General features: G+C 46.5%; 9 protein-coding genes across 9 annotated transcripts; 2 read left to right on the forward strand and 7 right to left on the reverse strand.

Moving 5' to 3' along the window:
* Positions 1 to 86: 86 nt before the first annotated feature.
* On the reverse strand, positions 87 to 2,610 carry SERLADRAFT_471351 (uncharacterized protein; the record flags this gene model as incomplete). Its single annotated transcript, XM_007320045.1, has 13 exons — positions 87 to 445; positions 498 to 577; positions 642 to 802; positions 856 to 910; positions 970 to 1,084; positions 1,137 to 1,512; positions 1,571 to 1,694; positions 1,752 to 1,795; positions 1,853 to 1,896; positions 1,955 to 2,120; positions 2,173 to 2,345; positions 2,398 to 2,470; positions 2,530 to 2,610. The coding sequence occupies 13 exons, from the start codon at positions 2,544 to 2,546 to the stop codon at positions 260 to 262; spliced, it is 1,614 nt and encodes a 537-aa protein (XP_007320107.1).
* Positions 2,611 to 3,548: 938 nt separating this feature from the next.
* On the reverse strand, positions 3,549 to 4,690 carry SERLADRAFT_471352 (uncharacterized protein; the record flags this gene model as incomplete). Its single annotated transcript, XM_007320046.1, has 3 exons — positions 3,549 to 4,120; positions 4,190 to 4,572; positions 4,627 to 4,690. The coding sequence occupies one exon, from the start codon at positions 4,522 to 4,524 to the stop codon at positions 4,342 to 4,344; it is 183 nt and encodes a 60-aa protein (XP_007320108.1).
* Positions 4,691 to 5,348: 658 nt separating this feature from the next.
* Positions 5,349 to 10,520, reverse strand: SERLADRAFT_471357 (uncharacterized protein; the record flags this gene model as incomplete). The annotated part of the gene is made up of 19 exons (XM_007320047.1): positions 5,349 to 5,452; positions 5,510 to 5,760; positions 5,816 to 6,612; positions 6,674 to 6,860; positions 6,915 to 7,274; positions 7,332 to 7,536; positions 7,596 to 7,983; positions 8,042 to 8,124; positions 8,181 to 8,351; positions 8,399 to 8,755; positions 8,811 to 8,836; positions 8,892 to 8,994; positions 9,052 to 9,302; positions 9,354 to 9,485; positions 9,541 to 9,602; positions 9,708 to 9,747; positions 9,800 to 9,935; positions 10,001 to 10,014; positions 10,073 to 10,520. The coding sequence occupies 7 exons, from the start codon at positions 8,322 to 8,324 to the stop codon at positions 6,444 to 6,446; spliced, it is 1,536 nt and encodes a 511-aa protein (XP_007320109.1).
* A 365-nt stretch (positions 10,521 to 10,885) lies between these two features.
* Positions 10,886 to 12,934, reverse strand: SERLADRAFT_471364 (uncharacterized protein; the record flags this gene model as incomplete). The annotated part of the gene is made up of 4 exons (XM_007320048.1): positions 10,886 to 11,413; positions 11,471 to 12,259; positions 12,312 to 12,735; positions 12,794 to 12,934. The coding sequence occupies 3 exons, from the start codon at positions 12,806 to 12,808 to the stop codon at positions 11,499 to 11,501; spliced, it is 1,200 nt and encodes a 399-aa protein (XP_007320110.1).
* A 21-nt stretch (positions 12,935 to 12,955) lies between these two features.
* SERLADRAFT_356865 (uncharacterized protein) lies at positions 12,956 to 15,449 on the reverse strand (the record flags this gene model as incomplete). Its single annotated transcript, XM_007320049.1, has 7 exons — positions 12,956 to 13,992; positions 14,081 to 14,268; positions 14,330 to 14,675; positions 14,730 to 15,048; positions 15,099 to 15,168; positions 15,224 to 15,295; positions 15,362 to 15,449. The coding sequence occupies 7 exons, from the start codon at positions 15,390 to 15,392 to the stop codon at positions 13,225 to 13,227; spliced, it is 1,794 nt and encodes a 597-aa protein (XP_007320111.1).
* A 118-nt stretch (positions 15,450 to 15,567) lies between these two features.
* On the forward strand, positions 15,568 to 16,420 carry SERLADRAFT_393602 (uncharacterized protein; the record flags this gene model as incomplete). The annotated part of the gene is made up of 4 exons (XM_007320050.1): positions 15,568 to 15,694; positions 15,750 to 15,852; positions 15,913 to 16,019; positions 16,071 to 16,420. 4 exons carry the CDS (start codon positions 15,605 to 15,607, stop codon positions 16,233 to 16,235), a joined length of 465 nt encoding a protein of 154 aa, XP_007320112.1.
* A 217-nt stretch (positions 16,421 to 16,637) lies between these two features.
* SERLADRAFT_471380 (uncharacterized protein) lies at positions 16,638 to 19,971 on the reverse strand (the record flags this gene model as incomplete). Its single annotated transcript, XM_007320051.1, has 10 exons — positions 16,638 to 16,714; positions 16,876 to 16,941; positions 17,009 to 17,251; positions 17,306 to 17,689; positions 17,744 to 17,873; positions 17,928 to 18,185; positions 18,250 to 18,257; positions 18,318 to 18,355; positions 18,421 to 19,854; positions 19,917 to 19,971. The coding sequence occupies 6 exons, from the start codon at positions 19,851 to 19,853 to the stop codon at positions 17,661 to 17,663; spliced, it is 1,896 nt and encodes a 631-aa protein (XP_007320113.1).
* Positions 19,972 to 20,498: 527 nt separating this feature from the next.
* On the reverse strand, positions 20,499 to 21,722 carry SERLADRAFT_471381 (uncharacterized protein; the record flags this gene model as incomplete). The annotated part of the gene is made up of 7 exons (XM_007320052.1): positions 20,499 to 20,871; positions 20,924 to 21,003; positions 21,058 to 21,133; positions 21,187 to 21,342; positions 21,407 to 21,419; positions 21,478 to 21,499; positions 21,642 to 21,722. Coding segments are annotated over 6 exons (489 nt in total).
* A 2,639-nt stretch (positions 21,723 to 24,361) lies between these two features.
* SERLADRAFT_471384 (uncharacterized protein) lies at positions 24,362 to 25,741 on the forward strand (the record flags this gene model as incomplete). Its single annotated transcript, XM_007320053.1, has 6 exons — positions 24,362 to 24,498; positions 24,565 to 24,835; positions 24,895 to 24,946; positions 25,015 to 25,140; positions 25,207 to 25,594; positions 25,657 to 25,741. The coding sequence occupies 2 exons, from the start codon at positions 24,489 to 24,491 to the stop codon at positions 24,744 to 24,746; spliced, it is 192 nt and encodes a 63-aa protein (XP_007320115.1).
* Between the last annotated feature and the right edge of the window lie 556 nt (positions 25,742 to 26,297).

The raw sequence follows: 26,297 nt of genomic DNA on the forward strand, positions 1-26,297 counted from the left end.
GAATGAGAGGCTTCTGTCATGTCATGTCTTAATACCAACCTATCGATGCGGTATATATAAGTAAGTTTCCTGTCACTCAAGCTGTGAACCGGATGTAAATGAATTTCATTAAGGGTACAAAATTGTCGTGTCGTAACACTCGTAAGATATGATTGGATGCGAAAAGCATTCTACCAAACAGCGCATTACCATGACCAGACATATCGATTGAAGGGGTCGAATAAAGAGTCTATTTGTGTTTCCACATATGTGCCGCTCTTTAAACCTCTTCGCTGGAGTTCTTCGATGAACGTTTTTCGATTCTGGTTTCTTCAAGTGCCCCAGATGCGAGTGGCTTGTGAGCTTCAGCAGCCCTCGACTGGTCAATAAGATCTTGCCTGGACGCGAAGCCAGGTGGTGCCCAGTTACGGGAAGTCCACGGCTTGCAGTCTGGGTCGATATACATCTACAAAAGACGGTTCACTGTCACGTGCCTATTGCGAAAGTTGCGCACATACCATGTTCACACTTTCAAGCGAAAGATCGGACGATTCGTAAAGGAAGAAGTAAACAACGAAAGCGCCGAGCAAGTTGCATGCTAAAAAGAGATTTTCAGCCTGGATATCAGCGACCCGATTTCAAACAAAAATAAAATGACGTACATGCAAAGATATAACCGTATTTGTAGGAAATGCTTTTGATGATGAATGGCGTGAAGAAGGCGATCAAGAAATTCCATAACCAATTGGCTGCGGTAGAAATGCTGCCTTGCTTTGCACGAGTCCTAGTAGGGAAAGTCTCTCCGATCAAAATCCAGACACCGCTACAACACACCATCAATCTGAAGGCTCATAGAGAGAGTAGGATATAACTTACGGAGCCCATGTCATGGCATAACCCCAAATGAACATGCAAGCTGAAACAATCATGACTGAAGATTCCGACGAATGATCAGCTTTGGAGCAGCTGAAGAAGATATACCACACTCACGCTTGCCCATACCAGGGTTGGTGGCGGGATCTGTCGAAATTGCTGCTGAGGCGAAGATGAACAACCATGCAGCTTGCCATAAACCACCGATTATTAGGGGACGTCTACGGCCGAACTATAAAAGCGGATGAAAGGTGCGATGATAAACTATCAGAGAGAAAACATACCCTTTCCATGATGTACATGCCACCAAAAGTACAGAAAAAGTTGACAGCACCAAGGATGATTTGGGTCACGAACGAATCGGCAATACCAACCGATAGGAAAACGGTAGCACCATAGTAGAAGAAGTAGTTGGCACCGGTAAGTTGTTGCAGACTTTGCAATGACATGCCAAGGAGAGTGCGGTACAGAGTCTTGTTCTCGACCTTGAAGCAATCAATCCAACCTGCGCTAATATTCTTCTCGTAAAGAACATTGGACCTGATTTCCTCGACTTCGCGACGTATAACGTAATGGTCAGAAGCTTCTGACGCTGGGATACCTCGAGTGCGAGCAATGGAGGCCTGAGCATCGTCCAAACGATCATGGGCAGCCAACCATCTGGAAATCATCACGCATGTTAACGAGACGCTATCACAATAAAGGGAATGGCTCGCACCTGGGACTTTCGGGCATGAATAGGATACCAATACCCAAAATCAGCGCCCACAAAATACCAATGCCAACAACAATGCGCCATGAACCGGATGAGGGTATATCACGTGTGCCAATGGAAATACAGTCTGTATTAATCCGTCAGCTTTCGAATTCGGTATGACTGATGAACTTCCGGGACGCACATGCAACCAATATACCGAAGGTGATGAACAACTGATATGTCGCACTGTATATTACATAAATCATGATGTTCAGAATATGGTAAACACGGGGAAGGGCTTACGTCAACGTTCCTCGGATCTGCGGCGGCGCTGTTTCAGCCTGATACTGTTCAAGAGGTGAGTATCATGGCAGATATATACATCCATATAGACATCTAGCCTACCATGGGTACGGCCGCACTTAATGATCCAACACCCAAACCACTGATGAACCTCCCAACTGCGAATTGTTGCCAGACATGCTCCGAGGATATCTGAATGATTACACCGACAACAAAAACAAAACACTCCACCGACATCGCGTATCGGCGACCAAGGAAATCGGCAGTCCTGCATAACATTAGTAATCGTTACGACTGAATCAATGATGTTTGGGACTAACGGGGCACCAGCTAGTGCACCGACAAGCGTGCCAATGGATAATAAGGCGACTATCAAACCCTCTCTGACATCCGAAAAAGAGCAGGTGCTCGCAACGCCTGGGGTACCGCACGATCCGAAGCGGACCAAGAAATCGGGCATAAGTACGATGTCAGATATTTGTCCTGTGTCATACTGCCATATCATAAAAACCAAAGAAATGGGGTGAATAAGCGTTGTCGCTTACACCAAAGATGAAGCCACCCATGGAGGCAAGCAAGGCTAGCATGATGGCTACCGCCCCTATGGGCAAGCCTTGACTAGAAACAAATTACCCAGTTAGTTATGGCATAGGTCCCAGAGAAGTGGACAGACGTACACGTAAAACAACGCCATCTTGACCGCAGACAAAGGTCAGTTGTTCACGTTCTGCTATTACTAAATAGAGGAGCTAAAAGCAGGGTTAGCAGAAGGCGAAAAAGGGCAAAGGCTACCTTACTTATACTTCAGAAGACCGGGCAAAACGTGATGTCATCCGATTTCCATCTTGGGCCATATGCCCCACGAGCACCTGAACTTCCGGATAGTTTTGAATCTCGTTGGTTTCCGAATGTTATCCCACACGGCATTCCGACCCAACCCTGAAACCGACCTCTGGTGGTAAAAATAAGTCAGGGTCTTGTATGATGCATCGATGATGGACCATCATTTCACACAAAGAGCTCAACACGGCAACATTACTGTTCGGCCCGACCTGGATCTTTTCAGAAAAGCGGAGTGTACCTTGTGGGGAGGCCAGTGGGGTTAGTCAGTGCAAGTTGCACACCGATCGGCGATAATAGGCGTTCGCTTTTCGAATGCTGGCTCCCAGCTATTTACAACGGTCGTTCTTAGAAAAACCGAGACCTTCAGAAGCAGATAAGACTGCTTCGAATGTAGAACACGATCACGGAGTTCTGTAGGATTTTTGCTTGAAAAAAAAACCATACATTCAGCGTCCTCAGGCAGTCAGAATTGGGAAGGAATAATTCACATCAGTTTGCGCTTGTCTGATACTTGATAATCCGGGGCTGAAGAGCCAGCGGCCCGAACTTGCATGTGCCATTCTCAGGTACAAAAATATTCCCCGCATTTAGATATGATAGTATGAAAAACACAACGGTTGAAACTCGCCGTAGCATCGTATACGTATATTTGCGCAGGGCGAGCATCCAGCGCGGACTAGGAAGATAGTCTCATCCCCCTGTCTAAACACCGGTAGAGCTTAGAGCCTTGAGTTTCAATGTGTTCATGGAACTCACACAAGAAGAGTCGTATACCGGCGCGACTCCTCGCACTCTGATAAACCGCATACAACTGGGGTAACGCCATCAATACCAGATGATGTGATTCTGAAATAAAGCAATTTGATAGAGGCACAGAGAAGACGCTGGATGCGTGGCTATGCGATGTGTAACGGTGTGCGTTTTAGTCGGGGACAAAAAGATTGAACCATGAGCTGACAAGAAATTAGCTTACACAGTCAGAGTTCAGCCAGGCACCGAAGATCCAGGATCAGTCTAGCATAAATGAATGCGTCAACTGATGCAGATGAATAACGACGCTCATGGACGGGACCGTTTTCCTGCTTTTGCCTTCTATTTTTAGTCTCTATCAGCCAGCATTTTTGCCATCATGTGTGTAGAATGATTGCGAGGCTCCCAATCACTCGGCGGTCACATCTCCCCACAAGTCAGCTCGGGGTAACTAACTCCATCGAGTGAATCCTAGGAACTGATTCCTCTCAGCGTTCCTCTGCCGTCTCACCCTGTTGCGTCTTGCGATATAAAGTCCGTGTCGCCGGTTCCTACATGCGACCAAGCGCATGTCTACTGCGGCGCTACAGTGTGGGTCATCGCAGGGTGTCTGATTTAGAGGTCCAGAGCTGAAAGTGAAGCGCAGAAGCGTCAGGGGATGGCAGTATAAGGTTTCTGTAGGTGACTACTTCATTTAGGAGTCAGAAAGGGCACACCCAATACTTTTTTCTCAAAATAACCTACTCTTGTGGAGAAGTCCTGTTTACCAATTAAGGTGGCATTCCCCGACATTAAAGAAAGAAGTGTAGTGCCAAACTATATGCCTTTTCTTTTCATGCCCACGACGAGCGAGGCTGAGCCCATGATATTCTCTAGAGCTGTGAATACACGGAGTTCTAGCGGTCCGACGCTAGCCCGCTGTAAGGATGAGATATAGCATTGATATCCGTATTCTCCCGCTTGTCGAGGTGATTTCGGAAATAAAATACTATACCAGCACACCTTCCCGGTACACGGATACTACTGCCTTCGACACAGACGAGATAAGAGGCATGCGCAGAAAAAGCCCAAGGAGGCATATCTTCGAGTATAAGAAGAGGACATTTCCGTATTCTGCCGCTGTAAATCTGATAGAAAATTGCATCAGCTGATATTTCCGCGGAATACAGCTTAGGACGAACATATTTTGCAATTTGGAGATAGTAACTTGAACCCGAGTCTGAGCTCGTTTCTGACAGAAAAGGCGAGGGAATGGAACGCGCTTGGTCACGGGAGTCACGACATGGCCCTCACGCGTGACTACCGCAATAATTCGTCACATCCGTAGGTCCTCAGAAACGTCCAACAGAAAGGAAATTGGTATTATTCGTACATTCCATAAAAGAGATATCATCAACATATGGCTCCACGAGCAGGACCAAGTCGGTCGCAGAGAACGCAAAGAGTATCGGGTCCGTCTCAAAGTCAATCTCAACGCCCCTCTCGGAGACGGAATCATGTCGAAGTCGCAGACGGTGAGGACGAGGACGATGAGGATGCAGGAGATGACGAAGAAAATATGGAAATGCACTTTGAATCCACTCATGTGAGGAAAGGAGGCGATGGAAGCAGTGATGTGGTCAGTGTATGTCGCGGTGTAGTGTTCTAAGGTTGCCGAATTTTTTGAAATAGGACTTGGACAGAAAAGCAAGCGATCTTGTTAGGTTAGCTCTCTTTACAGAACATAAACGGGTGCCTTTGCGGAGAGAGGACATAAGCAAAAAAGGTACGCCTTACCAGTCACTAACTGCAGTTCTCTGTAGCATCCATAAACTTCCAACACACAACTAGTTCTTGGTTCCAATCCCCGTTCGTTCAATGCTGTATACGAGAAGGCACAAAAGTTGCTCCGTAAAACCTTTGCTATGGAACTCGTTGAGTTACAATCGCGTAGCTACCGTGAACAAGATAATGTCGCAGTTACCGATCTTCAGGAAGCTCGCAATGCCACCGGAGTAAAGAAAAAAGGCGAGTGAAACATCTGAATCATCATAAAAGTTGACTAATCCGCCATCCTATCACAGTCGCTGCTGCAGGCTCCAAAACCTACATTCTGCGTTCCACGCTTGACCCTGTTATTATAGAGCATGCCGCTTTGACGGATGATCTAATATACAATGCAGAACAAGATGATGTCGGTGATGTCGAAGATGATGAAATAGCCGTAAGGTACGGGAGTATCATTTCTTGGAGCACTGCAGATCAACTAGGTGCTCTGGGCGTACTGCACGTTGTGCTTGCTCTCGTCCTTGTTAATGGGAGATCCATGAACGATAGTATGTACTGCTCATTCGCTTTTACGTTCTTCATCTGACAGAGTGCGACCCATAGTGGATCTTCGAGGAAACCTCAAACGACTACGACTACCGCAATCCGGCACCGTTGAAATGAGCAGTCAATCGACGCACAAGTGCCTTCCCGTTGATACCTATCTGAGTCAACTTGTTCGTCAGGGTTATCTGGATCACATCCGCCTCGACGATAATAGAGGGCCTGTTGGGGGGAAACGCGGCAGAGCTCCTGTAACGACTCAGGCATCCATGGAAGAAGGTACCTGGGAGTGGCGTTGGGGTAACCGTGCACATAGTGAAATCGGAGAAAAGGCTGTCGCAAACTTTGTTGCAGAGTTTATGGTCGAGCGTACGAGAGGCGATGACGACGAAGATGATGAAGATGAAAATGCCGGCCCCGCTCGTGGACGAGGACGAGATAGGGGCGGAAACGACAGTGCTGAGAAAAAACTAATAGCGATGCTAAAAGGTGTAGAGAGGGCAGCGGGAGGGAGCCTTGCTGAAATCAAGTAATATCCAATCCTGATAACTGCAAGAACCCAGTCCTAGTGATACCCAATTGCGCAATAGTTATCTCGTTCTTACAATACATGCCCACTCTAGTGTTATCAGTATTTTTGAGTATGCTATAAATGTAATCTGAGTCTGAGGAGTTTGGTTTTCGATTCCTAATCTACCACGGAGATCGCAAATCTTACCAAAACGGTGGCACCGTTGTTTTTTCCTTTCATGTTCAATAGCCTGATAAATTTCCATCCTTGCTGCAGATGAATTACGCGAGCACAAAATACGGCGAGCCTCTCCGATCGTATAAACTCGTGCCGAAACACGAGAAGCCTTGGAGAGTGGATGGGTTGGACGATAAGCGACTGTCCAGAAACGCGGTAAAGAAACTCACCTGATAAAGGCCATATCGTCAGATTCAAACTCCCACTCAAACCGTCCATTAAACATTACATCAGCTCCAGCATCCGAAACATCTTTGCACTTTACGTGTTCGGAGCGCCATTCCTGATCTCCTGCAGAATGGAATAGCTGTGCTTGAACATACGCTGTAAAATCATGATGGCCATTTGGTGGCGACACTGTATTTCTCAGGTTAAAACAGGTCTAACTTCACCTAAATTCCGGATACTCACAGGAGCTAACTCCTATAATCTCCACGGTCAATTTCAATCGCGAGTTCATATGCTCTCCCATGCCCAGTAGCGGAGCGGGCTTTAGCACCCAACCTTCAGTGCCAACGAACATAGCTTCATTTATTTGCATCCCCCTGTCAAAATGCTGCCAGTTGAGGCAAGCAATCTGCGACCCATTACGCCAAAACTTAAGTGGATCGAAGTTACTCGAGCTGAGACGAATTCCACGCGGGTAAATGCGACGGAAATGATATCGGGCGTGCTCGATGAGATGTGTGAAAGAGTTAGGTATCAACGATAACAAAGATGGCTCGCTGATGTTGATGAGGATATTCCGGGGGAAAGGAGGGCTGGGAAAATCTAACAAGCTGAGTTATAGGTACAAGTTGGATTGAAGAGATATATAAAACGACATACGCTCAACTACCCAGCCTTTGGCTGGTTTCATACTGCGAGCGTAGAAGCCAAGCGCGGCAAGAGAATCCGCAATTTTAGAACGCCCGCTTTCACTCTTTTCAACGATAAGGTCATTGTCAATTTCATCATATGGCTCCTCACACAAGTCATCGCGCGGCGATTCTTGAAGCTCTTCTATGCCCGATACGTCGTGGTAGTATTCTACCTAGAAAATGAGGAGGAATGACGATGTGCTGTATTGGGGAATATATAGATGAGACTGACCATAAGAATTATTTTCCCTCTCAGGTCTTTAGGAGAGATAGTATCATCATCCAGATCTTCCCTCTCTTTTTGGACTAACTTCTCTCCCCAGGCAGCTTGCATGATATCTACCAACTCCCCTTGATTTGCTACTGGCACATGACATTCCAGGCTCACCAGGAGAGGCCAGTCACCTTCCCGTACTACGTCTCCGATGGCAACACATACGCTCTTGAATGACACGCTCTTGCTTAATGTATGTCCATGTGTGACAATAGCGCCATTGGCAGATGACCACCAAACATCGATTTCGACACAACGACCGTGTTCGGAGATAACATGCGTGTATGAGGCAGCGGAGGCTCGGCCGAGCACTTGCCAAGACAAGAGATAGGTGTTATGAGAAGAGCTAACCCAAATGCTTATATTGAGCATCCCGTAGACAAAATTAAAGTGGTACTACGAACGACACGAAGTATTGTTTCCAAGGAAAGGAATCGTCAACTGGTGGAGGACACACAATAGGCTGCTTCAGCAGCTCATCCGGGTTCTGTGGACTGTTGTCGGTTTATCGATCTTATCATCGAAAGCATGTATGAAACTCACAATATTCCGTTCTTCAAGAAATGTGATGACTTCTGGACTAAGCCTTGGTACTTTATCTTGCGGTGGACTGAGATTGACAGCGGTTTCTACTGAGAATCGATTTGACAGCTCCGTTTTCCATTCATGATCCAGAAAGGCTTCCATCGTTATGTACTTCACAACCAAGGACCACTAACAAAGGTTCAAGTAGTGTTGTGGTGATTGTGGTACGACTCAACTTGCAAGCGACCAATGGAGCTTCCATATAGTCGCTGATCACATGTAAATAGGTAAAGTACAAGAATACAAGGAATGTGTGGCGTCTAGTATTTTACAAGTAGAAAGCTTTTCAAGGCAACATTTACCGGAGCGCATTATTTCCCATTCGCGATCAGCACGTAAAAGCGGATTTTGTTATCGGTGATTGCGAGCCTTTTGGCTGTAACTCATACTCCTGGGACACGATGCTATTGGCGCCAGCCGGGTTATCTGGAATATCTGGAGAACCACTGATCTCAGTATCTCCAGGCGATGACAGTCGGCGAAGATTGAGAATAAGTCGAGTGACGGTGACGTTCGTTGCACACCAAATGAAACTAGGATAAAAAGTTAATATTCTAATGCAAACCAAGGTAGAATAGCATTGCTTACAAAACACCAAGAAATATCAACGATAGCTGACCAGTATTAAAATCAGATGTGATGCAAATATTAGCCCAAACAGAACCTTACCGGAGCGGTAATTGCAAGGACTAGATTAATAATTCGTAACGCTGAATTTTGTAAATGGCGCGAATAAACAAGACAAAAATTATGGATTCTTACCAAATAAAACCTGGAGAATATCGGCGTCAGAGCAGGCCTCAAGCTTTAACAAGAAATGATGTTATACCAGAAAGTAGACACAGCCGTCACGGTACAGAACTCTGCTCATCTGAGACTCGTCCGAACGAGGACGATCAAAAGCGTTCCAAACTGTGGTCAAGAATATCATGACCTCAAACGCGATCTACAGCTGAAGAAATCAATAAACAGTAAAAGAAATAACATCGTTTAAACCAACACCCGGGATCCATAATACAGCGAAATTGATTTTTGCTCTAAACAAACAAGCATGCAAGTCAGTGTTATACGAAAGTTCAGCTGTAACCATTGTCAGAAACATAACACATCGCGCATGAGACGTGAACTAACGAATCATATTTAAGACGGTATATGTCGTCAAAGCAATGGATGCCAGCTGCGCGACCACGAAACCACCAAGCGTCCAACAAATGAGAAAGAAACTGCGTTCCCAAAGAACCCAAAGTCGCAATAAGACAAGCACTGAATAGTGTACATGAGTAAACCGAGGATTAGGTTTTACTGCAATGACACCTACAGTTCCCTGATGCTATTGAAATCATGCCAATGAACGTTATAGCACTTGTCCAGCCTTGGCAACTGTCGAGCCATAGAGGTTAGTCCGCCAAAGGGCACCTTATTGCTTTGTGACCCACAACTACATGTAGGATTAGTATCGATACAAAACCATGAAAAGCAGCACATACCTTGTCTGTCAGAAGAGGAGTTGCTACACCACTGAAGCCTGCGGACAATGTGTCAATGCACAGCAAGATGAAAAACAGTTGTCGTTATACCATTTGTTTCTATTATCATTGCTATAGGGACAACATATCGATTGAAGAGGAATAGGACCTTTGGCAGAGAGAATTTGGCGGGCCATATCAAACTCACTTCATCGCCAAAAGTAAGAAGATGATCGTAAAGTAAAACCTGGGCAGAAAGAAAGACAAAGTACGTTAGTTAATAAAAATATGATGATATACTAATATACATACCACTAAGCCAGCCGCTGAGGATATCGTGAGGCTCGTGAGCTGTACAAAATTCTGTAATCTGCGTACACTTACCGCTAACATACCGAGAGGCCTGTAAACGAACCAACTGGGTGTTGTCAAATACAGGTACTAACTCAGTCATAAGGCAACGGCGAATATACAATCCACGGCGCCGTCGACGACGTCGAACCTGCACTGTGAGGAAGAAAGAGCACCTACTTAAAAAGGGCAGCACTGCAATGCCATTCGGCAAATACCAAGCCGCCGCATCACCCACTAACTTTCAAAGGACCTTACAAATGATCCGGCAACCTATTTGGTGGAATGAATTCCCATGGACGCTGAGATTCCTGGATCCATGACCTTAGAGCTAGAGCTAAACCAAGAGCATTGATTGTCGTCGATCGCAGTACGAGTCAGCAAGATATATCCGAGTAGAGCTAGAACTGACTGTGCTCCTTCTGAAGGGCGACGACTCCTTTACCGAAGGCCTGCCACGGACGTTAAGTACAATATGTACAGCTCAGTGGAGTCACCCGACGTGACAGGTCACGTAATCACTAACCCCAAATGGAAAGTCCGGTGTTCACACCTTGTAGCATGTTTGGCAACAGCCTTGAGAATAAACAACGGGCAAAGCGGCACCGTCGTCAAGGTTACTATAACTTGAAAATGAGTCAACCTTGCTGTCAACGCCTTTCGAGAAAATGTAGTGTGACATAATGGGCATTGGTTTGTGACATGTAAATTGACTACGAACAAGACTCAACGTTGGGATGCAATCAGCACCTGTCATGCTCCTATCACTTTCTTCTGATAAGGCATTCAATCTGAACCCATTACTAGGTCCAAATTAGTACTTGTCAGAGTAATTCAAGTACCTAATCCGAGGAGTCTGGCCGCGGTTAGTAAATGCCTATTTACCTGAGGCTGTTAGCGAATTCCAAAATCAAGGGGAAAAATTGTCATACAGTCTGAAACAAGTTTACAGAGCGGCCAAATTACAATCCAATACAAGGCATAAATCAGGGATAGAGGAATTCGACATAGATGAATTAATTGCTTGAAAAGAGGGAAAGGTGGCTTGCCAGAGTCTAAAAAGACGCGGGTAGCAAGCACCCTTCCAACTTGAAAGAAGAATATAGTTCCGTAGCTCAGATGAACCGTCATTGTAAAAAGTCCCACTAAAAGGGCAGAATTGATCTCGACGAGGTGATAGTCCACCTAATGCCCACATCCAGGGACTGGTCAGAAAGAGGTGGCGGCCAAGGCGAGCAGCAGCAATGCGCACTCCGGGAAAAGTTCAGTGACGCTCTTCCGCATATCCCCAAGGGTCTCCAGGAGAGTTTGAGGGATCATAAGGAATAACAATCCTCTAACGTAGTCAAGTGCAGATAGTCTTCACGGTCCAGTCTATCGGGGCATATGTTCAGCCTTATCCAATAGCCTGCCAATATCAGAGACTATCACCTTATGCTCTGGAAAGAAAACCCCATGATCATGGATCCGGTTCCAATTTCTCTCCTCTCGCAAGGACCCTGACCACTTTGCTGGGCTGAGCGACCATTTCCATCATTTGCATGACGGCGGGGGGCCGCTCCACTAGACCTGAGCCGCTACCGCCATTTGCACCGGGACCGGGGATAACATGCTGTGAGTTTCGCCTACCTCTCCCTGTTTGACGCTTATTCTTTTCCTCGTCTTCCCCGCCACGGGTCGTTTGAGGGGTAGACGGAGTAGTAAGAGGTGTTGGCTTCACTTCGAGCATGTCGATTCTCGCACGTGCTGCCCAGTGACTAACAAGTATCCCTGAAGAACGAGGCTCATGTTTGTGGGTATGAGGATTGGGTGCAGGAAGGGGTACAGGAGAGGATACCTCGGGTGAGATACCATCAGTAGCCTTGCCGGGAGATGATGGCACAGTTGCTTGAGGGGCGGCTGGGTTCAAGACTGCCAAAACGACCTTTGGCTTCTTCTCGGTAGCTGCACCGGCATGATCTACTTCCCAACGGGCACAACAAATCGTCCTGCGGACCCACTCGGGAGAACTTGAGAGATGGGCAGGTGTCGACATCTTATCTTTATCTTCTTCCACAGGGTCCTTGAAGTCGATATTATCCCAGAGAACGAAGGCGTCGTCTCTCTGCACTCGAATGCGCGGATTAGTGCCCACTTGTGCTTCCAGAATCCTAGAAGCCGAACGGGCGCGCTGAGCAAGGGGGCTGGTGCCTTTCTTCAGCAGATCCAGCGTGTTGAGAGCTTTACCAAGTTTTAGTGGCTATGAATTGGTGGTCGAAGAGTTGAAAGTTACCTTCCAATGGAACAATCACCACCTCCTCGCGCCCTTCTCGGCACCACTTCTTCACATAATGGAGGGCATGAACCAAGACACTGGCGTCAACTATCACAAGGTCCGCATCCTTATCCCCTCTGGACTCGTCGCTCGATTTACGCCTGATCCTAATCTCACCAAACTCCTTTTCCAACACCTCCCCAGGGGCCCTTTTAGAGGTCTTCCCGCCTGAAGGTAAGCGCTTGGCGTTGTTGTTGATAGCTCCACGTTTGTTGGTATGTCCCAAGTCGACTGGAGACTGACGCCTGTCACGCCAACTGCCCGCCGTGGGCACACGAGTGACGGATTTCTCAAGCTGTTCGACCTGGTGATTCAAGAAAGCTGCTCCCAGGGCACGGGACATGGCTAGCTTATTGCTCGCTGTGGCGGCGGTGGTCGGCCCCTGCAGAAGTCGTAACGTTAGGCTGGCTCGTAAAACCACATGAAGCACTGCAACTGACCTTGCTCTCTGCCATGATAGTGCGATAATAATGTGCTTGCTCAAAGATAGACAGATGATTTTAAGGCAAGAAGACGCTGTAAGGATGTTCGTGCCAGTGTTCGTGTGATAATCACCGCGGCGGTGCTTCCGCCACCGCAGTACTTATGCAGTTGCGGTGTGGATGTGACCAAAGCAGAAACCGCTTACTAAGCGATGCTCGGCCGTCAGTTGACATGGCAAAGCTCCTCCATAATGAGGCCAAAAACAATGACCACATAGCTTGGATGTAGGTATGTATCGCAAAGCAAGATCGCTTCGACGTGGTCAGAATAATAATAAAGAATTTTGGCTATCATGTTCAACCACAGCAACCCTGATCGGCTGCCCACCATAACATAATGGCACAGGAGGGTGCTTTGATGATGGTGAAAAGTTTACTACAAAGGGTGGTCAGCCGAACCCAAATATCACGCCGAAGAGGTCCTTCCACCCTCTCTTCACAATAACTCTCGTCCTCCCACCATACTCGTCCCCAAGCCACTCCAAATATCGGGCGTCCAGGGAGCTCAGTGGCCCTAGCTCAAAGGACACCACATCTTTCGGAGCCAGGTATACCACTTTAATTTCAGAACTCGAAGAAGGCGAAGCCACTGGCTCGTCGGGTCCTGATGGAGGTAAGAAACTAGCTAGGCGCGATAGCTGGAAGCAGGTGTTTGTATGGAAGGCCTGCAGGATAGCCATAGTCGTCAGCACTTGTCGCTCCCTCCGTTCGTCAGAGCTTAGATCCTTTGCGCTGATACTTCCAGGCATTGAGGAAGAAGTCAAGGCAGAAGACGAAGATGCTTCGCGACGATCCATTCGAGACATCAAGCTCCCACCGGAATTTGACATACCACTTGATCGCCTCACTCCTTTGCCGGTCGGATTCGGTCTTCCTTCGATACCCATGCCAACATTCCGCACATAGGTCCCTCCTAACGATAGATCGTCATCTCCTTCTAATCTCACACTACCCCAGTTTGCCATAGAGCCGTTCCCTGTCGAATATGACATCGCCGAGTTTCCCCTCCACGAACCAACCCAAAGTCCGGCACACACAATGCAAACGTCCTCGTATATTCTCCATGCATCTGTCCATGGTGAGACGACTTTAGACTTGCCATTAGCTCCGCCGGAGGCGCAGCAACATTCGCGGTCACATTGGTCTGCTCCATCAAGCTGGAGAAGACGATCTAGTTCGTTCCACTATAGAGAAGGGACGCACTCGCGCTGAGTTGAGTCGACATGACAAGAAGGTGGGACTCACCAGTTTGACATCGCTCCAGGTGAATCGGATACTTGAAAGTCGGTGAGTAGGGCCTCGTGACCCTGTCGACTGAACAGGTTTGGATAGATAAAATGTAGGTCGCGACGCCTTTGAAGGTGTCGATGTCGTTAAATCAATCAAAAGATCATAATAATATGGCTTCTCTAGAAATATAGCATCCGTTGTGCCTGAGAATTTCTCGTCAACAACTAATTGCGGAACGAAGGCAGAACGAATGTTGAAACATACAGGCAATCCATCCGCGACCAGCCTTTCCTTCCTGGGTTAATTTGTCCAGATCACTCAATGTCACCATACCAAGAACGTTGGTATTTTCCCTGCATTTGCCCCTCAGCGTGTTGCCATAACTGCCGGAAGTACCCTCTTCGCTGTCATCGCCAACTTGGATTTGATAGCATATGTCGGCTGCGGCCTGGCAAAGTATACATGCGGCTTCAACAGGTGGTAGGGTAAATATGAGGATCCGCCGTCGCCCAAGCACGTGTTTATATAGGGTCAGCGCTGAAGGCCCTAGAATACGAAGGAGATGAGGGAGATGGAAGGTAGGGTTAGAATCCGAAAAATCGATATCGGGCTATGAGAGCGCTCATGGTTAGAGTAACGAAGTCTAGGTATGCAAAGTTCTTACATTATCTAGCTCATGACTCCACCCTTTCCAGTCGCCTGCACCACCTAAGTCTGCCCTCCGGACTTTTCGTTCTTCAAAGAAGTTTCTAGCGGGTTCCCAATCAGCATCGTTTGGTTCTAGGATGCCTCTGTCTTCAAGGCTCGAGTAGATAGAATCGACCAAAACTCGAAGCGCAGTTATATGACGCCAGGGCCGCGGTCGATTGGATTTGACAAGAAGAATACCAAGAGATGACAGACGAAAGCCTCGTTGCCCGTGTTCCGTAGTCTTACGGCGACGAAAAACGCAGACGCCCGCATGACCGTCTTTCGTGAAGTATCTAGATAGGGCGTAAGAAGTGAGACAGCACACAGTGTAATGAGAACATACACGACATCCTGGTCGACTAAGTGTAGCCCGCTCGGTAGGGTACTGAATTCGACACCATCCAAGTTGAAGCCTGTTAACCCAATGATCAGAACAAAGTCGTCGCACTAGTTACGAAGTTCACACACCATCGCTAGCTTTAAGACTCCAGTCCACAATATTTCCTTTGGTGGGATGAAATGAAGCATGAAATATGGCAGCTGGTAGTATCAGACAGAAGGTTAGCGCTCAGATAATACTTTTGGCCGAAGAACATGTACACTCACTTATATCTTGAGGAACTCGTCCTCGGTCCATGATGGATCTACAAACCGCTCTCGAAAGTGGTGATGGTGGATAGAATACAACGAGCACAGCCGTACACAAGGCAGATTGCCCTAGCCTGTGCAGGTGCCAGCAAGGTAACAGATGCGCCGGCAAGACACCGAATGGGCACGACCACAATTGGGTGTCACATCTCGTCACCTCGTCGTGTCACAGGGTGCCATCCTCCTGAAGGTCTGACGTCCATGGCATCGCCTGCATCTCAACCTCAGCAAATCAATGTCACCGACTTGGATCTTCCACAACTGTCCGATGTTAAGCGTCAGCTAGAAGAGGCATGTCAGACATGTAATATCATGGCCAATAAAGGCTTATAGCTTTATCGCACAGGAATTAAACCATCTCACCAACTCATTTGCTCAACTAAAGCAAGCACAGGCCAAGTTCAAAGCATGCATCGAGAACGCGAGTGAGATAAAGCCGCAGAACAAAGGTATAACTTTGTCAGTTTATGCATGCGATGAGCGATTTTATCTGATCCAACCGACACTAGGCACAACTATACTCGTCCCCTTGACAAACTCTTTGTACGTCCCGGGTCGTTTGAATGACACAGAAAACGTCATTGTCGATGTGGGCACCGGCTATTATGTGAAGAAGGTATTCTATCTTTCATTTGGGGTAGTCTCAATCCTGATGCTACCTTTCCAGTCTCGAGCGCAAGCATCTAAATACTATCAGACGAAGGTGGATTACATCCGCACAAACTTGGACTCATTGCAGGAAACAATACAGAAGAAACAAGAAAACATGACCTTTTTGCTCAATGTCATGCAAGCAAAAATACAAGCTCAGTCTCAACCAGCCAAGGATTGACCAGTTTCTCTGGCGTAACACTTGGATTACAATGAAGTACGAGAAGTTTAATATATATTGTATGTTGTATCATCATCATCAAGCAAACTAGAGAACTTCCCCACCAAACTTCTATGGTGCTTGCAATGTTGTTCGAGTCATTAATACCAGTATGTCTAAGCTTTCATTCGACTCGGACTTGGTCCTCTGGAACATAAGCTGGTAAGAATAATGTATATTAACAACATATTGGCGATCTTTGTATGATTGCAATGTAGCTAGAAGAATATATATGAAGTTTGAAACAATATCACTAACACCACTGCCCCTTCACTTGGACACTATAAAACGTATATGTCAGTGCGTGACAGGCGTTACGGGTTACACTGGACGGCGAGTCCGGAACTGTCCGGCAATAGTCGCGTGGCGTTTTCGTTGTACTCTCATACTATCTGTACTTCCATCCTCATCGTACTTTGGTTTCGCTGTCTACAGTAATGGTAAGCTCGTTTGGAGAATTTTGCTCTTCATTTGCAGTGATATGCACGCGATGCGTATGATTCGTGATTTTGCGGTGATGGATGGATTGGGATGGGCATGGATGTGGCAAATACCCTCACGATGAACCATATCTAACGCAGTATCTTTCTCCACGTTTCAGGCATCCACAGAGCAAGCACCCACTTACGCCGCCCTAATCCTCGCCGATGATGGCATTGAAATTACTGTAAGTTCTATATTCACGCAGAGTAACGCTCCGAAAAAACTAAAGTGAAATCGTTCTTTGTTGATAGTCTGACAAAATCCTCGCGTTGACCACTGCCGCAAACGTCGATATCGAGCCAATCTGGGCATCACTGCTTGCTAAAGCTCTGGAGGGCAAAGACGTGAAAGACCTGTTGTCGAACGTCGGTGCAGGTGGTGGAGCACCTGCCGTTGGCGCACCCGCTGCTGCCGCCGGCGGTGCTGCTGCTGCTGAAGCACCAAAAGAAGAGGAGAAGAAAGAGGAAGAGAAAGAAGAATCGGACGACGACATGGTGCGTAGATATGTTTCAGTACAACAAATTGTTGCTCATCGTATTTTCAACTCAGGGTTTCGGTCTTTTCGACTAAATTATATCTCTCGATATCCTTACTTTTCCGTGCTACATTCATATCATGGTTTCATCTACATATCGCGTTGTATCCCTCACTCTACACTTTACCGCGCATCACAAAAAAATCATGAAACTCATGTGTTGTATGTGACCCCAAGTGTGCCCGGATGTTGGGTCAGCCAGCAGGAAGCGATTCAGGTGTCTCCAATTTTACTTTGCGTCTTGTTTCAGAGGGCTTCCTAAAGGACGAGTGGGGTAAACTTCGTGTTCAATGTGTTACAACTGTTTTCAACGCCTATTTCATGGATTACATTGGTGTGCTACCAGTGACTCAGATAGAGTCTGTTTATCACGCTACTTTCCATGCCCAGAATGGACCTGAGAGTAGCGCACTCAGATAACGTATTTCTAAATCCAGAGAAATTGACATACCTAAGGGGTCCGGTCTCTCATGCTGTGCACCCGTCCACATGCCCAACAATCCTCCAGCAGCACCTGGGCCTCCAATCTGTACCGCCTCTGAGGACCACTCTGGCTCGATTGTACCAGCAATAGTAGAGACCTTTGTGGATGGACACCGTCAGTAGAGGCTGGCTAGAAGAGAAACTGCACTTACTAAACTCCACCTTATTGTGCCATCCCCGATCATACTGACCGTTCCTTTCATGAAGCGACTGGTTTCCAAACTCAAATCTGACCCCCGTGATTCACCCTCGACGTGTATGATGGGCAATCGCCGCTCGTTACCACCCGGTGATGAAGATGAAGGTGCAGGCGGGGGTTTGGAGTATCCGACGACTTTCACAGTCATGGGGATAATTCGGAGAGCTTCTTGGATGTTTTCACCCAAAAAACTATTGGCTCTCACCGGCAGCTGAGTAATTGAGAATCACACAGGAGTGTCAATGGTAGTTTCAAGCCAAGTTCTAAGCGCTTACGTTGTAGACTGTAATGAGAGGATCAAATTCTCAGCGTGGTGATAGACAACGGAACATCGAAGACTTACTCAACAATTCACGATAGTCGAGCCAACATATGCAACGCCTAGACGAATAAATTTATAGTAACTTATTAGTGACTTATCAATTTGAAAAACTGAGTGGACTCACTTCCAGATACCTGCGACTCCAGCCCAGTCCCACCCCTCGCCATCCGACTCCCTGGCCTTACCTTTGCCATTATCCATACTATTAGGTCCTACACCATTTCCACTCTGCTTTTCATTCCAAGCATTCCAATATTCCAGAGTACCTCCTATACGCAAACATTCCATCCTTCTCAAAGCAGGAACAATCTCCCTAAGAGAGAAGTCCTCGTCGTCAGGCGACCTACGAGATACCTCTCTCAAGTTGGCTTCTAGGACAATCCTTGCAGACGCTAGCCAAACATAATCTGGCAGCAATTCTTCGGGTCTGATCGGAGGGCTGAGTTCAACGGGGCGATCGCCTTCATGTCCGGTGATGCGACCGACGATGAGCGAAATATCCTCTTCTTCCTCGTCTTCGCTATCTGATTCACTGCCCAAAAGAGAATAGGAAGCCCCCGACATTAATGGTAAAGAAATATTATTATCTTTGCGGACGACGGGAAGGAAGGGGCCCCAGCAACGATCAGCTCTGAGATAACGCATATCATAAACCCTCCTCCGCGCGAGAGAGCGTGCGTCAACATATTGTTTCTTGACTAAAGGCAATTCAGACAAGGTAGAAGATACGTCTCCATCTTCAGATCTAGGACCCAGGATAGGAAGAAAACCTGTGCACGACACGAGTTTGTGGAAAAGGTAGGCCACCTCGGATCCCTGCCAATATGATGCAGATGTTAAACGGGGCTTGAACGATGTTGTGTCGTGGACATTTATAAACAGAGTTGCAAACAGCGTACGCGTGAGCTCGGCAGGAAAACCTCTAGCAAGGACTTCCTCGAGCCAATCAGTATTGCGACATCCTACAACAGAAGGAAGCTGCGAGCAAAGTAGTAGAATCATAGGGGGAAACGGAGGAGCATCCGCCAGGTTGAAGCCGAGAGACGGAGTGGCGGGTACAAAAGATATTGTCGGAGAGGAAGGGAAGGGACTCGAGGTGGCGATAACAGAAAGGAGTGTCTTCAGCACCAATATTAGTTCCGGGGAGCTAATCAGACTAGTTTTTGCTGCCATAGAACGAGTAAAAGGACGACCTTTAACAGAACCAGACCGTGACGATGAGTTTATGGGGAGAGAAGTCGATCTTCTGAGGTACAATTTGGTTTGAATCCGAGATTGGTATTGTAACGCCCAGTTGAAAGAGTCAACATCAGAGTCTGGTAGCGCGATATCAAGCGCCCTGAGATGCTCCAAAGCTGGTCTTGGGTCGTCAAATGTGGAAAGAAATATCTCGCGCCAGAGACGCTTATCTGGGCCATGATAGACCAGGTTGTATAAGTATTTGCAGGTTTGAGAGAGTGCAGCAATAGAAGCTGGCCAGCCGCACGAAGCTGAAATAATGAGTATGTTCTCGAGAAGTTCTGCAGGGAACACCAAGATCCCCTTTGAGTACGCCATCCTGAATGAGATGAGGTAAGGTTCGGCTGATAACAGTACTCCATCATGATTGAACCAACGCACTTGGGCACAGGCTCGGGTTGTATTTGTACAACCTCCAGTTCTAGAGAAAGAGACATATGTCACAACTACCCTATCGCAGGGGCCTTAAAGGCTTAACGGGCGATAGTAGTGATCGTGGTAGTAACATTTCATTCCGGCCGCTGCTGACGAGCGTGGCGGTTTCGAAGTGGGTCACTAGATCTAGTATAGGGTTAGGGTCTTGCTTCGTCAGAGCTAATAGTTATTTATCAGGAAGCAAGGTCGGCACTCAATATAACGCCTACATACTCAGAGATCGCAGTCATCGGAGGTCATCTAGACATGAACAAGAATCTCCATTGACAGTTTAACAATCCTCTCAACCGGTCACATTATTTCTGCAAATTTCAAGTATATCAGTCTGCCCTGTCTTGTATCCGAAAATCTGGCTAAGGAATACCATCTTCAGCTTTCCAGAAGACAGTCTCAGTGTAAACCCTCACTCATATTCAGAGCTCGTTACTTGACACTGGTCCTTTCAAGCTTGCATCCCGCGAAACAACATCGCATCAGTCTTTGAAGAGGTCACATCATCTTCACACGCATTTTGCTTCACATTTGCTGTTTTCCTTGGAAAAAAATCATATTGAAGGCAATCCATTGTCCCTGCAATTGTAAACGCGTCGTTGGTGTCATCTACCACAAAAAACCATTCCCTATTATGAAGAATTGAAAATGAAGTAAATCCAAGAATCGACAACTCCCTCTGTAGTTGTTGTAATAGTTACGCATGGTTTTAAACGATGATGAAGTTTTCTAAGTGGCCTTTACAACTTCATACGGTTCCCGACGCGGTGATGGTGACCTTAGTTTTTGGCCGGCCACCGCTCGAACCCTGCTTTTCAATTTGCTTCACCACATCCATCCCATCAAGTACTTCACCAAAGACGACGTGCTTCCCATCCAGCCATGATGTCACGACAGTCGTGATGAAGAACTAGAATAAAGCGAGAGTGAGTATCAGAATTTGAACGGGAGAGTGCACCGACCTGTGATCCATTGGTGTTGGGTCCTGCATTAGCCATGGACAGCAGACCAGGTTTGTTGTGTCGAAGAGTAAAATTCTCATCTGGCAATGAATTTGAGCACACGCGAACATCAAATTTCTGTTAAGAGCACGTACCTGCAAATTTCTCCCCATATATCGACTTTCCACCGGTACCGTTGTTGCGAGTAAAGTCTCCACCCTGGAGCATAAACTAAGCATAGTCAGTCATCGCATGTCGAGATTGGGGGAGTAGAAATGTAGTACATTGGGAATAACGCGATGGAAAGTGCTTCCAGAATAACCAAACCCATGCTGACCGGTAGCTAATTCCCGGAAGTTCCGTGCAGTTTTTGGCACAGCATCGTCGAAAAGTTTGAATATTATACGTCCAGACGGTTTTGAATCGATAGCGACATCGAACTACAAAGCTGACTTGTGAGTATGCTGTCGGTGTTAGATGAAGAAAATAGGTATGGAAACTAACAAATACATTGGCCCTACAAAGATACGAATGTGAGCATCCGCTCAAACCTCTTAATAAAAGAAGTGGCTCACATTGGAGTTTTAGCAGCCGAAGCTGAAGTGGTGAATCGTCGCAAAAATGAAGCCATTGTGGTGGTGGAGGATAAATGGAAAGGAGGGTGGAAGGAAGTTAGGACGCAAAGAAATCCAAAGAGACTGAGCACACTGGCTGGTTACATAAGCAGAAACGAACCTACCACAAACAACGTCAACTGGTCGTCAAAAAGGGTCGTAAAGAAAACGGGTATAAGTGCAGAGAAAAACAAAACGCAAGGGCTGGGATATATTGGCTCATCTGCAACCGCTAGTAAGCTTTTATATGTTTATGAGCTGCTACCATCTGACCGGTAAATCTCAGCAATGCGGCGCCAGTGTAGCCTTCATTCAGGCAATAACTTGGATCAGTCTCGCGGAATGGCAAGAGATACGTGTTGGAAACAGGGTGACTTCCAGACCAGGGACTTATTCCGATCACGAACAATTCGTATGCTCCCCCGTGGGTCTAGACGGTAAGGTGACTGTGTACCGGTATTAGTTCCGAGATACTCGACTTCCGCAGCAGCAGGTGTTCTTGAAGCAGCCTCTCTTTATCCTGGAAATTGGCGCGATCGTTTGGCCAAGCACACAAAGGAGTCACGAGAAGCACGCTTTCATCCCGGACAATCTTGTGATAGGCTCACAGAACCCATTGTCTTATGCTTCATGAGAAAATACGAAAGATTATTCTTCGTAGACGTTATCAAATGATAGGAACTGTAAACAGCAGACCCATTTTTGATACATTTCATTATGATCCCTTTCGGTGGTTACAATATATATATCCCACAGGGGTAATGTCGACAGCTTTTGCCAGGCAGCTTGTTTAAGAGTTCCCGAGGCGCAAGGATGCATCGCTGTGGGACGTTTCGCAGCCTCATCATCCCATAATAATAACGTCAATTTTAGATGTCGCTAAAAAGGAAATATAGATGCTCTGAATAATGGAGAATATAGTATCGCGTAGCGGTCTAGATTCTTAGAGAATGAAAAGAAGGTCACAAGGGGGACTCACTATTGGGGGCCGGGAACCGAGAAGTAGAATGAATGATATCGATCAGAAGCGCCTCTTTTCAACCTCGAAGTTTGAAAGTGCGGCGATGACCTTGATTGAATAGCTGTGAAGCGAAGATCCTAGGACAGTGGCGGAGTCATAGCGCCATGTGCCTTCACGCAAGGTCTTCATTTGCCGACAGTGGAAGTGGAAAGGGGATGTAGTTGTAAAACCATATGCTGAACAAAGTGGCGATGCTCGCAGACTTGTTGTAGTTCCAAGGACAGGAACATTTAAGCATGCGACGGCAGTGGACTTGCGGTCCGATGCCGCATCACAAAGGTACTACAATTGAGTGAGACTCTTGATGAAGTTCTTGATCATATCGAAACTCGTGCAGTGCTGATCGTTATGGCAAACAAAAGGCAGTCAGGCTAATCGTATGATAAGTAGCGAACAAAAACTATCATGAACTCACTTCCGAAATCGGTGTCTGGACGGGAAAACGAAGTTGCGTCTAAAATTGCACATGCTAGAAGGTGATTATCAGTAGCTCTCCAACCATAACGGTCGACGGAGTACCCCTATGATGGAAATGGGGTGGTATCTTATGGGTAAATGCGTAGGACGTAGCTACTATTAGCACCAAAAGAAGGCATGTGGGAGAGAGAAACTTTCATGAACGTGATGGAGAAGGGGGAAAAACAATTTCAGCTCACCACTGCACAGGCTTCACCCTGCTTCATCGCTACATAAAGCACTAATTGCGCCCATAATGATATCCGAGACATGATGCTTATCAGTGGCCATCGACACCGGTCACCGGTCATCGTCCTGTCGTAGTATCGCATCACTGTAAGTGGCAACCCTGGTTGATAGCGTTCTATCAAGCTCCGCGTGTGGTTTTGCAGTACCAAAGTGTCTGTACTGGGAATTCTGAGGAGAACCGCATCGAAGTCCAAAAGAACCTTAGAAACTCCTTGCCATCCATGTCGTACTCGGCGCTTGACGGTAATTATTCAACAAGACGGCAACCAAAATCCCAGGCTGCCCGCTGCAGGAACGTGATCATAGCAAAGCACACTCCTCTCCCAGTCACCACTTCATATGACCATCACGATTATAGCCCTTTATTTTCCGTTACGAATAGTCGACACTGACTGCAAAGTGTTTGGGATGGATTACAGGAACTTTCACCCCCGAATTCGCGAACTATCGTAAAATTTCCATGAATTCACGAGAGAATCAGAAATCTGCTGTAAGTCGCAATTGGATATGCAGTAAGATATAACTATTTGAACAGACTTCTATGTAGTTTAAATAGAGTGTCATCCGCGGGAGCTCTGCCATGCGAGCGGTATTAGAACAACTTCTCAGTGGAGAGACATATACCCGCCAACAACTGAAATTATCACGGCGGCAAAGCAAAGAATAATCGCACGACTAGAAGCTTGTCTCCACATGATCAAAGTGCTTGTACATCCAGCCGTAGAGTCCATCAAAATGTTTCTCGACCAGATTTTTAATGACTACTCCATTCTATACAGTGTAATGGTCCCATCTCGACGATTGATGATTTGAATCAGGATATATGATATATATCCTAAGGTTTTATAATCCCAGTGTTTGTCCTGCAACCAAGTGTGCCGCCATCTTGATATGGCATGGGCAGCAGATATCCGTGAGTCATGACATTGTCCCGATGGAAGGTCTTAGATATATACTTTCGCTCATTGCCCCGAAGGGACTGACTCGAATTTACTATTGAAAGCGGAGCTCCATCAGTTGAACAGCCTTGAGTATGACTCCTGGGTTTGCTCTGGTTTGTCTCGGGGGAATAAAACCTTACAACAGGATGCAAATTTAGTGCCTATCACCTCTTTCGGAATTTACGTCGTGCGGCACGAATAGGTTTGGTAGTGGTAATAACGTCGGTTCTGGGATGTTTGCCGCCTGGGATATTTTTATAGGATGTTCAGCTGACTGGATACGACCCTGCTATTGGTGACTGGGTATGGCCTCAAGTTACGTGACTCCTTGGCGATGTATACCTTGTGCAGCATGTAATACTCATTGTCAATACTTTGCAGGTGGACGAAATTGCCAAATCGATTTCCCAGTCCTTTTCGATGATTCACTCTTAAGGATTTTTTCTGCATTTCGGGATCAGAATTCTGTGTACGCTCGCCATACTTTTGTGTTAACGAAAGATTCACACTGTGGATTCGAAAATCTTATTGTCATGTGTAGCCAAATCTTCCGTTACACGTAAAGGTGAGCATTCCTCGGCATCTATTTAGCTACTTACTCCTTTTCGGCTGTTGATATCCCTGTACGCTGTACGTTGGTGCTGACCTGAGAGTAAGCTCCGAGTCTCCCATCACTTTTGTTGACATTTTTGTGAACTGAAATAATTACAGGAACCAATGTTAACCAATGGCGGAAATTTAATCGTTTTAATTGGCTCAGGAGGTGTGTAATCTGCTTTCGGGCGCATCCGCTCAAGCTCCTCTTTAATGATGCAGTGATTGGAGTTCCAGTATTGCCTTAAGTTTTGCCCTCAATGTGCTCTTGAGTAATTGCCGTCGCCACTTGAACACCGCTAGTTGGCACAGCTGGACGCCTTCTGCTGTATTGGACATTTACATTCTCCGAGGGCGGACGAGGTAATCAAGCTTTCCACCTTTATTGCTGAATCATCGCCCTCAATTTGGCTTGGATATAACCGACAGAGAGGGGCAGATTTCACCGCTGTCCGCGGGGTATATCGTTGACCCCATCCGTGCACTCTTGGCTTGCTATAATCCGATATGTTTCGTATCCCGTCATATGTGGGACACCGTCGCCAACTTGAGCACCTTACTAGGAACTCAGCACTCGTGATCAGAATACTTCCTCGAGATCCGACAGCCATTGCATCCAGTCTCGTTTTCCTCCGCTAGTCGACTTGTTCAGCTTGCCTCGGAGGCTTTGTATCCGCGGCACAGAAACCCAATCGTTAAATCTGGGGGAAACGTGTTATGACATGAGGCGAAACAAAATACGAAATCGTGGTAATTTATGAATTTCTTCCGAGCCGCCCATCAGCCATGATTGTGAATTTTGTTGAAGAGCAAGGAAGTGAGTATAAGGTTACATTTGTGTATTTATGCCGCGCCGTGATGCCTCATATATAATCCTAGGTCACTACCATTATTACAAAGCATGTTCTATTCACAGCTTAGGTTGATTATCTACCCTAGGACAAAGAGTACAGAAATTGTGATTAATCCGTTCGTGTTAGGCGATAGCTCTTCAACAGTAAGTCGATTGCTCATGGTCACATTGATTGATTCGCCAGTGATGCGACTACTACTTCTAGGCTTGCTCTGAAGGCCTACGCATCTATGAAGGATGATGTAACGACAAGCTCAGAGCGGGGCAGCTGCGACTCTAAGAAGTAACATAACGACATCCAATTAGATTTGTATAAACCACATTAAACTCGACATATCATCTCCGTGACGCTCCCTAGGATAAATCCATCCTTTCTTACAATATCTCATGGGTGGGAGCCTGAGAGATAGAAATCGATAATGAATCTACAAATAGTCAGCTAAATTTATGTTGAAGTGCGTTCAACAATATGATGTCACTATTCTCTTTTTTCACTGTCGTCATTTTTACTTCTTGGTCACATGACCTATCCTTTATCTTTCGTCGCATTTTGTTATCAAACCTCAGGTCTCAGTCCCAGTCAAAAGTGACAAGAGGCTGTGAGTAGTATGTAGAGGCTGTGAGTGTGAAGTAAACGCGGATAGTGCATGAATGCGCTACCAAATAC

Source organism: Serpula lacrymans, assembly GCF_000218685.1.
Source record: "Serpula lacrymans var. lacrymans S7.9 unplaced genomic scaffold SERLAscaffold_9, whole genome shotgun sequence".
Taxonomy (NCBI): domain Eukaryota; kingdom Fungi; phylum Basidiomycota; class Agaricomycetes; order Boletales; family Serpulaceae; genus Serpula; species Serpula lacrymans.